This window comes from Amia ocellicauda, chromosome 7, assembly GCF_036373705.1.
Source record: "Amia ocellicauda isolate fAmiCal2 chromosome 7, fAmiCal2.hap1, whole genome shotgun sequence".
Taxonomy (NCBI): domain Eukaryota; kingdom Metazoa; phylum Chordata; class Actinopteri; order Amiiformes; family Amiidae; genus Amia; species Amia ocellicauda.
The window spans coordinates 11060315-11075440 of record NC_089856.1 but is presented as its reverse complement, the minus strand read 5'-3'; the positions used below and the strand labels follow the sequence as shown (position 1 = coordinate 11075440).

The 15126-nt window shown below is 42.7% G+C and overlaps 1 protein-coding gene across 1 annotated transcript; it reads left to right on the top strand.

The window, feature by feature from the left end:
• Positions 1 to 2624: 2624 nt before the first annotated feature.
• On the top strand, positions 2625 to 10891 carry krt8 (keratin 8). Its single transcript, XM_066708351.1, has 9 exons — positions 2625 to 3147; positions 5421 to 5629; positions 6962 to 7022; positions 7486 to 7581; positions 8026 to 8190; positions 8571 to 8696; positions 8992 to 9212; positions 9428 to 9477; positions 9932 to 10891. Exons 1-9 carry the CDS (start codon positions 2725 to 2727, stop codon positions 10186 to 10188), a joined length of 1608 nt encoding a protein of 535 aa, XP_066564448.1. The 5' UTR covers positions 2625 to 2724; the 3' UTR covers positions 10189 to 10891.
• Positions 10892 to 15126: the final 4235 nt, after the last annotated feature.

Genomic DNA, 15126 nt, shown 5'->3' with positions numbered 1-15126 from the left:
GAATGATGAAGAATTATTACGTTTCCCAGAGTCAATATGGAAATTTACAGGTTGGCTTTTACACCTTTTACTTTCTGTATATAATCCCATTTCACTGGAAATGAATGAGAAACAGATGTATGCAGAAAAAGGGGTTGTTATAATTGTGGCAATAAACCGATGACTGATAGTCCCTTATTTGTTGTGCAATAATGCAATTACGGAGAAATACAACAGGAACTGATCAGAGTTATCAGAGGATTGAAACAAGATTGCAGTGATTCTTATCATATCACTTTTTTGTTTTGTTTTAATGCTACAATGGGGTGTGGTCATTTTTATGAGTTATACATAAAGTAAGCACAAGTTAACTTCTTTAAAGAAAACTGTGCAGATTTCATTCTTAAAAAGTGCAATGAATCAAATATATGGAACCTGTTTTCTTCTCACCTATTTTTTAGTCTCCCTTTTCAGAGGTGCATGAATGACCATCACAAAACTCACACACACACACCCCTTTAACAGCTCTTTGTTTAGTCAATGGCTGGCGATTGTGTCTCTGGTCTGGCTGGCTGTACGTGTTAGGGTGGGTTAGTTTCTGTTGAGATTGCTAGCCCTCAATTAATTAGCTTTTTGTTCAATTAAAATGGTGATTGGAGCAATCTGACCCTTGTGTTTGCCATATATATATATATATATATATATATAAACATATTTAATTCAACTAATTTAAAATGACAAATCAGATGGCCAGATGTTTTGGAAAGAGAACAAATGTAAATGAACTATGAAAATGAAATGAAAATGTATGATCGAAAAGGCAGCATTATTGTTACGGTCGCACAAGTGAAAAACAATTGAAAAAAAGATCAAACATCAGATTTAGGGTTGAAGATTATATTGATGGTTTTACCAGATACAAGAAATACATATAAATATATATACACACACACACACACACACACACACACACACACACACACACACACACACACACACACACACAAACTAAAAAGGAATTTCTGCTTTCGCCTTTTCCTTTAGTTTTTTTTTCAGCAAAAGTCTGAAGTCTCTCTCACTGATTTAATCGCTCTTCACTGTTCTATTAGACGCTCAGGGATGTGAGACATAATAATAACTGTAGCAGTTTAACGGTATGTGTGAAGTATGTAATGGAATGGAAAAAATGACAGGTATTTTAGTGAAACAACCACAGCAACTTGTGCCGCAGTATAACCCTGTATATTTCAGCACCCCTATGACTCCGTCTTGGAGCAAACTGCGCTTTGGAGTACCTCACACAAGTTACTTTTAAGTTGATGTTACAGGAAATAAAATAACCCCTCAACACACATACTTACACATGGGCATCAGCTATGAACACGTGTTTGTGAGAGATTTTACCCCTGTTCTGCAATAGTATATGTTATATATAATTTAACAGCCAGGAAACATTAAACTAAGGGTGCAGCTTTCTGTAAACAGTAATTAAGGCTTGTGATTGCAAGTAAAATCCTCTTTCTTTCCCTGCATAATGATACCATTATTTCGGTAGAGCAGTTTTTCAAAATAATAATAATTACAAAAATTCAACCCCAGCCTCCTCTATGCCAAGCTCAACTAGGAAACGTAAGACCAGAGGTGACAGAATGGCCATTAAGTGTGTTTAGGACTGATAAAAGGAGGCATCTCTTTATTCTAAGAGTTGCAGGGGGGTGGAACAAATTAGCAAACCACTGCCACCTGGCAGTCAAACAATTTCCTTTAATTAAAAATGATTTCTGAAAATGTTATCGTTCCATTGCATCATCTTAACATCAGTTCTCAGGCAACATAGGCAGTTTTGATATTTATTATTAACTATACATAACTATGCAATCTAGATAATCTGCCCAGAAACCAGGAAGAGGTCAGGGGAATCAAATCAGTGTTACACTCAGCTGGAAAAGATCTCTGGCAAAGCATGGGGATGACTGGCATCTCTCCCAGTTATAAATCACTCCCCTTTCTCTCACATTTTATTAGTATTATTTATTTATTTTGGTGAGATATGTCTCCCTTTCTTGCTTTAGGATCAACATTTTGAACCATGGAAAAATAAGGTAAACTTTGGACGAGTAACAACTTGCAATTACACATACGTATGTGTTTTTGTATCTCTATTTATTTATTTTTTGGCAGTTTACATTAGGTTTGTATGCTGTAGGACTGGAGAGAACTGCACTGTACGAAGATCAGGCCACAGGTGGGAGCAGACTGTGTGTTCACAAATAACCCACCCATGCCCTACTGCCACAAACACTGACACACAGGTACCACCAGTGACTAATCACCCAGAGAGAATCACATTCCACAGAGATGAGACCAGTATTATCCTTAGACTGAAGACAATACTGCCCTGACTTGTTGCTTTGTGGAACAGAAAAAAGCTTTAAAAAGAAAGCAAAAGAAAATGCGAGAAAAATGGAAAAGAGAAAGAAGAGATAGGAGGGACTTGTTGGCAGGTAATAACTCCCATTTTTGATTGGGCCAGGTTTCAGATTACCAAGCGACCCCTGCTCCTCCCTCCCTCCCAGCCCCGGCCAATGAGGGCCGGCCTTGCACCCCCTGCCTCTATGGCCTTAAATAAAAGGGGGCGGCCACAGAGAGAGTTCTATCTGCCTCTAGCTCTCTACAATACAGCAGGACAGCTCTCTCTCTCTCTCTCTCTCTCTCCCCTGCAAAACAATCTCAATCTTTGCCAAGATGAGGAGAACCGTGACAACCACCAGCAGGAGCAGCAGCAGCGGTGGCATGGTCCCCCGAAACTACAGCTCCTTATCCTACAGTGGCCCTTCTGTGGCCAGGAAGAGCTTCAGCACTGTCAGCAGCAGCATGGGGAGCTCTGGCAGGGCTGTGGGGGGTGGCTACGGGTTCGGGGCCGGCAGCATGGGCGGCGGGAGCTACATCTCCAGCTCTACGGCTTATGGAGGGGGCTCTGGCCTGGGCATGGGCATGGGCATGGGCTTCGGGGGGGGCAACGTGGCTCCGATCACGGCCGTAAATTACAATAAGAGCCTGCTGGCCCCCCTCAACCTGGAGATCGACCCCAAAATCCAGGTGGTCCGCACCCAGGAGAAGGAGCAGATCAAGACTCTCAACAACCGCTTCGCCTCCTTCATTGACAAGGTGAGTGCCACCCGCTCTTGGTTTTGGTCTTGTTGAAGGATCCAAGTGACTGCCAAGGCTTTAGATGAGGTTTAGCGAAAGGGTTGTAAACGGGAGAGAGAGAGAAACAAGGTGTTGTTGAAATGTAGGGAGTGCATATTTAAGAGATCTCTCCTATCTTTCTTTATGTCTTTTGCTGTGGCAAGATACTTTTGAGCCTTGATGAGTTTTTAGCACTTTGGTGTGTATGTGAGACTAGTGGGTCTGTGTTGTACAAGCAGACAGACATTTTAGCTTCATTATAACCAGCCTAGGGCACTCTGTAAGTGGTCCATAAGCAAAGGTCTTATTCTCCTGCCCAACACACCACCTAGAGGTCAAAGTAACCAAACTTAGGAGGTTTAAAGCTTTAACTTCTGGTGCTTTTGAATCCCTTTGGTGTACCTTAAACTCCTTGTGTAACAGTTGTTCTGATTGAGATTTTAGCCTTTCTGTAGCATATATTTTTCTGTTGTATCTACTGTTAGCAAAATAAATCTTATTTTTTTGTAAATCTTATGTAAAGGTGCAGATATATGTTAACATCTCTAGATGCGTTACTGAGCCAGATTGAAATTATTTGAGGAAAAATGCATTTGAAGGCATTCATTCATTAGATTTTCACTGACTAGAGTGCAATCAGGTTTCTTCCCCTAAAAGAAAGAATAGGAGAATTCTCAGCGTTTCTAGAGCAGAAGAAGGGTTTTCAATCTCAGAGATAATGCTGCTGTTGTTTTCTCCCCACCTTGGTTGTGGTTTAATTAAGCACAAGTGATTAGGGTGTGTAATTTTCTATTCTTTCTTTGCAAGCTTACCTTGTTTTATTGACTTAGCCTAGGGAGTGGCTGGAAGACTATTTCCCAACTGAAGACTGAAGTCACGCCAAAAAAGGGCATAACTAAAACGTTTAACAAAGTGTGGGATTCAGAATTGGAGTTGTGTAGTTGAGGGCTGAGGCTGCAGGCTGAGGGGTTTAGGGCACAGATGCAGAAACTTCTGGCAACACAACTGCATATTGGTTTTGCATGGCTGTTATCCCCTGACGTCTGCACTACCCCCGTTTATAGCTCATGGCGTCAATGTATCGATAATCAATTCTTACCTGAGTACCTGTGGATACCATGGCATTATCTGCCCCTCCCCAGTTTTCCCAGAGTAATAATGCAACTTAATAACTCATTACTGTTATAAAGAAACACTACTGATAATTATATAATTTTAGTCAGTCTTATTGTAATGAATTTAGCCATTTGAGTTTCGATTCTTTGTAATAATAATTAACAATAATCAATCATTGAAAACGCACAGGCGTCATGCTGTATCAAATAGGTGGTCTGGTTTCGTAACGGGTTATAGTGGGAAAAATAATGTTGAATTAGGGAAGAGCTGTTCAATGTCTTTGTACTTCAACTAAAGTCCAGGAAAATGTATATTTGCACTTGTAATATTTGGAATGCCTTTGCTAGAACAACTCACTGCAAAGATTTTGTATACAGCACACAAGTCTCTTTTTGCCGTTTGATGCCCTTCCCCCCTGGTTTAATATCCGTGCCTCTTCGTTAACAATTTACCTGTAACCATGGATGCCAGCCAACCTTGGCCTGCACACTCCTCCGCCCACCGCAGAGCAACAGCACAGCCTCACTTATCAGCTCCACTGAACTTTTCCCCTTTAACGGGAGGGGTAAACGGTGCCGAATGAATGGTCCGATACCAAAACAAAGGTATCTTATAGCGCAGCTCCCCTCAGATCTGCACTTTATGTGTAATACAACTGATTCAAAGTTGCAGATCTGTGTAGAACTGTGGAAATATGCGCTACAAGAATGCGATCAAACTCACAAATCTACGCAGACGCACCCATAGGGAAATATAACACGTCACTGTTCCTCTAACCTGTATACATCACAGGACATGCACATTTTTCAAATACCTGACATTGTCATTGCACTGTATACATATATATATAATTTTATTTCAGCAGAGAGCATACTGAACATACTGTTATTAATACTTGTACCTCACCCCAAAGCCAAATAACCCATAGGGTGTGGGGACTTTAATTCCGTTTTTACTATCTCAGATAATAGCTTCTAAAAGCTTCTACACCTTGTATTGAAACAGGGGAACAACACTAGCACTCAAATGAAGCCCCATCCCCAATTCATCTGATAAATGTGTTGCAATGAGATTTGTGTGAACCTCGGATGCCAGACTCTCACTCACAGCTGCTCAATCCCTGTGCCCCCATCTAGGTGCGCTTCCTGGAGCAGCAGAACAAGATGCTGGAGACCAAGTGGAATCTGTTACAGGGCCAGACCACCACCCGCTCCAACATCGATGCCATGTTCGAGGCCTACATCGCCAACCTGCGCCGCCAGCTGGACAGCCTGGGCCAGGACAAGATGAGGCTGGAGGCCGATCTGCAGAACATGCAGGGCCTGGTGGAGGACTTCAAGAACAAGTGAGTGCTCTCTCTGACCTCTCCCTCTTTCACACACCTGTATGCATACCTCCAGGGATTGCCACTTCATAGCGTGTCACTGTATCAGATCTGCCTCCATACGATTCTATCTATTTATGTTGTTTCTTGTCTCTCATCAACCCCCCCAACACATAAATACATTGATTAATTATTGCAATTGATTGAACAGTTGCATACAGTTTACACAGAGAATGAGAAGCTGGATTTGGGAACATTCTGCACTGATGTGAAAACAAAAGCTTTGAAAATAATTTGATTCAAGGTCTACTGGGTAATTAAATGTCTGGGTAATTTTAAATGTTTCTGCTGAGATCAGAATTTAGCATTCTTCTTCACTTTCATGGGCATAAATCAGCTGGATGGGGAAGAGGGAGGATGGGAGTAGACTGAATTTGGATTGGCTGTAAATAAAGTTGTGACAGATTTGCTGCACTATCATAACCTGCATTAACATAGAGGAACCAAATGGGAAAAGTCGAGGGACCATAAACTCTGCTAAGCTAGAATGGGACACAATAATAATGTGTCTGTGCATGCAGGGAAAGTTGTAAGTTAAAACACCTGCCAGGTAGGCCCAGCCTAACATTACCAAATGTCTCTGAGTAATCCAGCCAGTGCCACACCTACGTGTCAGCTCCATACTTGCCTCCACAGCACCCCCTCTTGTTGCAAACACAAACTGCACCCTGGTTCTACCCAAGGGAATCATAACAGATGGGCTCTGTCAACAAATCTGATTTTAACTTCCCATCTTTGAAGCATATTTCCTTCTTTTTGGCTTAAAGTCAAATTTTGCAGAATGACTGACCACAAAAATAAGAACCAAAAATGTCACTTTTGATTTTATGTTGTTATAACTTAATTTTAAGCTGAGGTTTTACAGCTGGATATGGCTTCAGTGGGTTCTTGGTGGATTTTTGTGAACGAGTCTTTAAACCCATTGACAGTTTGTCTTCATATCTGGATGCAAAGTGTCTCAGATTGTTGACTGTGGATCCTATGGTCTCTGAAATGCTTTTAAAGAGATTACAGCTGGGGAGTCAATAGTGCTACACATGTCGACAGAACAGCAGCATTAAAAAAGACAAAGAGATGACCCATTTTAAAATCAGTTCCTGAAAAGGGGTTATGGGAAAGGGCAATGTTTTGAACTTTTTAGGGATTGCCTTGAAAGTAAGTCTTTAGAGATCCAAGACCTGTTTCCGAGTGGAAAACGCCATGTGAGATTCCAGCACTAATCTTCAGGCAGTGCTTTTGCAAGCTGTTCTGCTCTTCCCACCTAACCCAGCCATCTCTTCTCCCTCCTCCCAGGTACGAAGACGAAATCAACAAGCGCACCGAGTGTGAGAACGACTTTGTGCTGATCAAGAAGGTCAGAGCCCCTGTTTACCTTCTCTAGTATCCCTTGACTCCTTGACAGTTGAATGTATAAATATATGCATGCATAAATTGAAATACACATACACATAGACTCTCTAACACCCTTATTTCAACATCATGGAGACCGGATCAGCAGACGCCCAGTTGAATAGCTGTGCTTTTACTGCATCCCTTTCCTTTCTTTCTCCAAGTCCCAGCCCATGGGACCCACTGAAATCCTGCATTTATGCTTTGTTCTCTATACAATACAAATGCTCAAGATTTTAAAATTGATTACTTAGGATCCAAAGCCTGGACCATAAGTAGGACTGGATTTTTAAAACCATTAAATATACCTAACAGCAAACCGACCTCTTTATTCCAAACTGCGATGGCTTGTAGAGTGGGGCCGATGTGGCCAACTGTGACCAATAAACCCTGGCTGACTCTCTTCTCCCCTTCCTCCCCCCCCTCAGGATGTGGATGAGGCCTACATGAACAAAGTGGAGCTGGAGGCCAAGCTGGAGAGCCTGACAGACGAGATCAACTTCCTCCGACAGATCTACGATGAGGTACCGTAATCTTTAGCACAATCCCAGCCTTATCTCTGCACCCGCACCAGTCAGTGCGTCACTGTTGCCTGTTATGATTAATCCAGTGGACTCCATTTCCTGGTCCCAGAGAGCCACCCTTCAGGTTATGTAGGTGTCTTCAAACGGGAACCAAAAGTCTTGCGGACTAAATAAGCCACACAGCAAGATTCTAGCACAGAAAATGTGCTTCAGAGGACAAGAGAAGAAATTCATTGGTGAGGTAGATTAAGTACACTGTTCCATGCTGTCTACAAGAAGCTCAAGTTGTCATGAAGTTCAGAGCAAGTTAATCAATCTTGGCAGGGCAGTACCACTACTTTTGGTTGGCTATTTTTATCATCTTGATCAACATTTCCATCCTCTCTCTCTGTCTCTCTCTCTCTCTCTCTCTCTCTCTCTCTCTCTCTCTCTCTTTCTCTGCAGGAGCTGCGAGAGCTGCAGGGCCAGATCAAGGACACCTCAGTTGTGGTGGAGATGGACAACAGCCGCAACCTGGACATGGACTCCATTGTGGCTGAAGTGCGCGCCCAGTATGAGGACATTGCCAACCGCAGCCGTGCAGAGGCCGAGAGCTGGTACAAGTCCAAGGTCAGTGTGTCCCCCAGTCAGAGATCTTCACAATCCAGCAAGCTATATGGATCTCTTTGTCCATCTTTAACAGTAAGGAAAAACAGCAGCTGTAGAAATGGGAAAAGGGAAGGGGAAGGATCAATTCAACTGTGTATTTAAAAGCTCAGTTGGAAGTGAAACCTAAAGAATTTGTAGTTCTATAGGAAAGGAGTGCTGAGGAGTATATATCCAAGAGGAGTACATGTTCTTGCTCATATATAGGAGAAAGCGACTTGAATTAGTCTGGATGAAGCGATACAAGCCACAAAGCAGGCTGAAGCAGTTAGGTTCAAGAGAATCTTGGTAGAGGGTGCCGGCTCTTCCAGACCTCATTCCATGTTCTGGTTTTCCTCCCACAGTACGAGGAGATGCAGGCCAGCGCTGGCAAGTACGGAGAAGACCTGAGATCAACCAAGACCGAGATCTCTGAGCTCACCCGCATGATCCAGAGACTGCAGGCTGAGATCGATGCCCTAAAGGGACAGGTGAGGATCAGAGAAACACACTGACCCGAGATAGACGGCTCAAGCACAAGCACAAACACAATGACACACATACACACACAAAACCTTACCATTTTCAACCACCACTGTATCAGATTTCTATAGTGCCTCCATAAATCACATTTTCTAGGGAAAAAAAGAAAGCCCTTAGCAGTACTTCCTGAGTAGGACTGGGGTCTTGAATGGTCTAGAACCTGTAGATAGTTCGCAGTCCCTCTGTCTTCAGCACATGAACTCTGACAATATCCTTTCTTTCTCGGCCCCTCCATCTCTGCAGCGCGCCAACCTGGAGTCCCAGATTAGAGAAGCAGAGGAGCGTGGTGAACTGGCAGTGAAGGATGCCAAGGGCAGGATCAAGGACCTGGAGGATGCCCTGCAGAGAGCCAAGCAGGACATGGCACGCCAGGTCCGAGAGTACCAGGACCTCATGAACGTCAAGCTGGCCCTGGACATCGAGATCGCCACCTACAGGAAGCTCCTGGAGGGAGAGGAGGACAGGTGAGTTCTTTCATGATCCATTAAAGACTTTAAGTCCACGAGTCGGGAATTCATCACAAGTCCTGCAGGCTCTCTCTAACCTGCAGATCATTGTTTTACAATTTCTCAGCTGTGACCGATTAAAGCCTGCCCGATCACAGGCTCTCACTGAGATCTCTTTCCTTGCATTCTTCCCCTAAGACTGACTCCCTCCTCTCTCTCTCCTTCTCCAACAGACTGGCATCTGGAATCAAAACCATCAACATCACCAAACAGAGCTATGGACGTAAGTTACTGTTTCGTTTGGTCTTGCTGTGAGGATTAAGTGCCAGATTTCTCTGAAATCTCTTTGCACTGTGTCATGCAATCCTAATTCGTTCTGAGTTTCTGGTACCAAGAGTTGCATTTGGCCTAGAAATGAACCCAGAGGTTACGGCGACAGAAGCCAGCAAACAGCCCAGCTTTTTAACACAGCAGTATATATTTCAAGTGTGCTGAGGTAGGGTAGAGATCTAATATCTGCTGGGGGGTACAACCTGACACAGTGTCTATGATCTAGCTGTGCTGCAACTCAGTAAAGGCTTAATTCATTGCTGCAAAATCTTGTGCTTTACATATCTCTACAAGACGTAGAGCGGTTACACTCCCTGTTTTCAGAAATAAAGATGTAACTTGTAGGTGTACCAGATTTGTTTGGGCTCAATCCGGGTTTTCCACTTTCCTTCTTTCTCTCCATATAGAGAACTACAGTTCCTACCCGCTGGAGAGCTCCGGCAACACATACAGCTACAGCAGCGGCAGCTACGGGAGTGGCTATGGCGCCGGCCATGGAAGCAGTCTCGGCGGTGGCTACGGCGGCAGCATCAGCAGCTACGGCAGCAGCAGCGGCGGATACGGCGTCGGAGGCGTCAACACGAAGAAGAGTGTGATCATCAAAATGGTGGAGAGCTCAGATGGCAAGGTGGTGTCTGAGTCCTCAGAGGTCTTTAAGGAATAGATGACTCCCCAGCTCCCCCGGTCCCCCCAAAACCCAGACTCCGCCTCCACTATCTCTGGCTTCCATTTTCCATAGCTTTTTGTGAAAGGGGATTTACACACCCCTCTGTCGCCCCTCCCACTCCACTTAGGTGCCTTTTTGATAGGATGCACAATTGCTCTGGACCTTCTGTCACAGTAGATATGTTACAGAACGGAAGAATTTGGGGGTAATATTTCAGGGGAGATCCACTAAACCTGCTGATTTAGTCTTGAAGTTTTCCCATGACTGAATGTCCAGGGTAATTGTTGCAATGAGCAATTCACTGCTACCAGAAGGAACAAATTAATCAGGACCAAAGTATACCTTTTCCCACTCTCCCTGCTGTACAGAAATGAATGTCTTCTGTTTATTACATGCACACTGCACAAGCAATAAACCTCTGTATGTGACAGGTGTTCCTATTGGCTGAGGAAAAAAATTATAATAATAATTTTCTTCCTTCATAGCCTGGCTTCACCAAGTGCCTTCTTCTAAAACTTGTCTGTTCTTCATTCTTTAAAGTGTGTGTCTTTAAAAAAAAAGTTTTGTTTTGTGAATCAACATCTTAGAAATGTTGTGCTCTGTGTCATCTTGCACCTTTGTCAATCTGAGGGTACAATTCTTCCTCTGCTTGTGCTCCGATCTTTTTCTAACCAACAAATAAAGTTTCTTCACTGTTAAACCAACACCTCCTATTATTTTTTGCGTGGGGAAATGTGGGATATGTTAAGCCTGCATTACAAGGCAATGTGTCAGGGGGAAGGAAATCAAGGTTACACCTATGGAAAAGCTGTGTCTGCTGCCTTCTTTTAACTTAACAGCTACAGATACAAGGGTCACAGCTGATGAGCATTTGCAGATTTAAAAGCTGTGTTTTAAATATTTTCAGGGTAAAGCAAAGACTGGCTAATGGTCTGGCAGTGCGTACCTCAATTTATAATATGTGACAAGCTATCAACAGATTGAAAAGAGAGCATCTGCTAAACACTGGGGGTGGCTTCCTATGAAAGCATCTTTCATCACATATGATGGAGGCATTACTAAATAATGTTCTCTTGCTCCATATATAACAAAACCACATATCCTCCCTGCAATGTATTTTTATAACTAACACAAATAGAAATGGTTGGCTTTTTAAAATTGGGGCTGAACGTTGCATTTTCTGGGCCAGTTTTCCTTGGTACCAGAATCAGCAGTTGGTAAGCTTAGCTAGTTGCTACAATACTAAGATAAAAAAGGGCTGCATCAGTAACAAAAAACAATCAGATCAAAGCTGCTGTAGACCTTAAAATCCCCTTCACATTTTTCATGAAAAATAATATAACAGGGCACTCTTACAAAAAGGACACACACGATGCTACCTTGCTCAGACAAGAACATTTATCTCTATGAGGAACATTCTAAACATAGTAACACTATTATTACTATTTTTCATTAATGCCACCGCTGCATCCAAGAGTGTAAATAAAAGACTTGCTATATTGCATTACAACAGTAAACATGTTGTAAACAAGTTCACTGTACAGTGGACTCAGATACCAAGGAGACCTTTGTTGGGAGTCCAAAACTAAATTATTTATTTGAAATATAAACAGTTGAAGGAAAGGGAAAGGCGTCTTTTTTTCCCTGACAAAGTACATAACAAAGAAAAACAAAAAACACAGGCAATATTAAGGTGGCTCTTCCAAAACAAAACTGCCTGCGATAGGAAATGGCTCACAATGTTTATTATACTTGTTTTACAGATCCTGCATACAAAGCTTGTCTATTTCTAACAGTTCTACTGGAACATACGTTACATGTACAATCTTTTTCAGTAGTTGGTGGGTCAAAAAAAGTTCCGCAGGAGGGGGCATTTTGATTGGGGGAGCTGGTTTATTTGTCATTTGGTTGACGCCAGTGAATCCAGCACCAAAAAGCCTAAAAAGCTACATTTGGTGTGAGAAGTGTGAGATACAATCCATGCCTCTACTGAAGAAAAAAAAGAAATGGATTCACAACACCCCACACGAAGAGAGGAAATTAAGGGGGGGGGAGTTCTGCCTCCTTAAAAAGCTGTCTGAGAGTAAAAACTGTTGTATTAACCCTGACTCAACTCACTTGTAATTTGTTATTTTGTTTGCGCAGTAGCAAAAAGCCTAAAGTGATACAATATGCATGGACTTAAGAGCCATGACCTTTACCAGGATGAGCAGAATAGGTAAATGAAACTAATCATTATCTGTAACATGTTGGTAATTGACTTTAGTACTGACCATAACAAATAAATCAGAAAATCAGCACAAATACAGTAATACTAATACTAATTCTAATTACACCACCATCAAAAGTTTTTAGAACACCTCCATTCCAGTTGTTATTGAAATGTATGCAGTTTAATGTCTCAATGCATTCTTTCTACAATAGCAATCAAATATTGTTCAGAAAGTTCTTCCCAACACTGTTTTTCTTTCACCCTTCTGTCCAGTTCATCCCATGTTTTGGGTCATTACCTTGCTGTAGGATGAACCCCCGACCATCTAGGCGCATACCAGAGGGTATTGCATGGCGCTGCAAAATGCTAAGGTAGCCTGAGGAACCATTCTTTCTCCTACTCAACAGCGTACAATAACCCTACGTGATGAACTGAAGATTTCTAGAAGATTTTGATTACTTTCCGGATGCACTGTGTGGGCCGATTATTCACAGTGCGTCACTTTTTCCACATTTTGTTATGATACAGCCTTATTCCAAAATGGATTAAATTCATTATTTTCCTCAAAATTCTACAAACAATACCCCATAATGACAACGTGAAAGAAGTTTGTTTGAAATCTTTGTAAATTTATTAAAAAAAAAAAAAAACACATGTACAGAAGTATTCACAGCCTTTGCTCAATACTTTGCTGAAGCACCTTTGGCACCAATTACAGCCTCAAGTCTTTTTTAGGATGATGCTACAAGCTTGGCACACCTATTTTTGGGCAGTTTCTCCCATTCTTCTTTGCAGGACCTCTCAAGCTCCATCAGGTTGGATGGGGAGCGTCGGTGCACAGCCATTTTCAGATCTCTCCAGAGATGTTCAAATCGGGTTCAAGTCTATGCTCCGGCTGGGCCACTCAAGGACATTCACAGAGTTGTCCTGTAGCCACTCCTTTGTTATCTTGGCTGTGTGCTTAGGGTCGTTGTGTTGTTGGAAGATGAACCGTCGCCCCAGTCTGAGAACCTGCTCTGGACTTCATCAAGGATGTCTCTGTACATTGCTGCATTCATCTTTCCCTCGATCCTGACTAGTCTCCCAGTTCCTGCCGCTGAAAAACATCCCCACAGCATGATGCTGCCACCACCATGCTTCACTGTAGGGATGGTATTGGCCAGGTGATGAGCGGTGCCTGGTTTCATCCAGACATGACACTTGCCATTCAGGCCAAAGAGTTCAATCTTTGTTTCATCAGACCAGAGAATTTTGTTTCTCATGGTCTGAGAGTCCTTCAGATGCCTTTTTACAAACTCCAGGTGGGTGGTCATGTGGCTTTTACGGAGGAGTGGCTTCCGTCTGGCCACTCTACCATACAGGCCTGATTGGTGGAGTGCTGCAGAGATTGTTGTTCTTCTGGAAGGTTCTCCTCTCTTCACAGAGACACACTGGAGCTCCGTCAGAGTGACCATCGGGTTCTTGGTCACCTCCCTGACCAAGGCCCTTCTACCCCGATCGCTCAGTTTGGCCGTGCGGCCAGCTCTAGGAAGAGTCCTGGTGGTTCCAAACTTCTTCCATTTACGGATGATGGAGGCCACTGTGCTCATTGGGACCTTCAATGCTGCAGATATTTTTCTGTACCCTTCCCCAGATCTGTGCCTCGATACAATCCTGTCTCAGAGGTCTACAGACAATTCCTTGGACCTCATGGCTTGGTTTGTGCTCTGTGTGTGGGACCTTATATAGACAGGTGTGTGCCTTTCCAAATCATGTCAAATTAAATGAATTTACCACAGGTGGACTCCAGTAAAGTTGTAGTAACATCTCAAGGATGATCAGTGGAAACAGGATGCACCTGAGCTCAATTTTGAGTGTCATGGCAAGGCTGTGAATACTTATGTACATGTGCTTTTTTTGTTTTTTATTTTTAATAAATTTGCAAAGATTTCAAACAAACTTCTTTCACGTTGTCATTATGGAGTATTGTTTGTAGAATTTTGAGGAAAATAATGCATTTAATCCATTTTGGAATAAGGCTGTAACATAACAAAATTTGGAAAAAGTGAAGCGCTGTGAATACTTTCCGGATGCACTGTAAGACCATCTTCCAGTCTTCAGTAGTCCACTGGTGGTGCTTCATGGCCCAGGCAAACATCTTTTTCTTATTTTGCCATCTTAGCATTGGCTTTTTTACTGCCACTCGACCTGCCAAACCTGCAGCTCGAAGTCTTCACTTCACAGTTGAAACTGAGACTTGCTTTCTTTGACCAGTGTTAAGCTGTGCTTGAAGCTATTGTCCTGTGAGCCGTCTATCACCCAAGCTGTTGACTCTCAGAAACTTGTTTTCTGATTGTGTTGTGGCTTTGGGTCTGCCAGACCTCTTCCTGTCAGTGTTTCCCCCAGTTTCCTCCAGTGCCTTTTGATGGTGCAGGAAACTGTATTTAAAAACTGCTTACATTTCAGTAAAAACTGGAAAAATGGGGGTGTTCTAAAACTTTTGACTGGTAGTGTATATACACACACTAATAGAGGAAGGGAGGGAGAAAAGGCGATATGTGAGCTCTCAACACTAAAGCACTCAACACTAGAGTCAGCCTGAACAAAAATAATTGATATTTTTATTGCTTCTTTAAGCAAAGCTACAGAAAGCAGTGGCACAAGAATGATGTCATTACATCATGAGACCAGTAGGTGGAGTGATTGTTCCAGAAAAACATGGGTAGTTGAACGTGCATGTGTAG

Excerpts from the sequence above, each read along its gene's own strand:
- krt8 (XM_066708351.1), top strand. The coding sequence starts at position 2,725 with ATGAGGAGAACCGTGACAACCACCAGCAGGAGCAGCAGCAGCGGTGGC. Across the intron at positions 3,148-5,420 it reads TCGCCTCCTTCATTGACAAG|GTGCGCTTCCTGGAGCAGCA; the intron begins GTGAGTGCCACC and ends GCCCCCATCTAG. Across the intron at positions 7,582-8,025 it reads TCCGACAGATCTACGATGAG|GAGCTGCGAGAGCTGCAGGG; the intron begins GTACCGTAATCT and ends CTTTCTCTGCAG.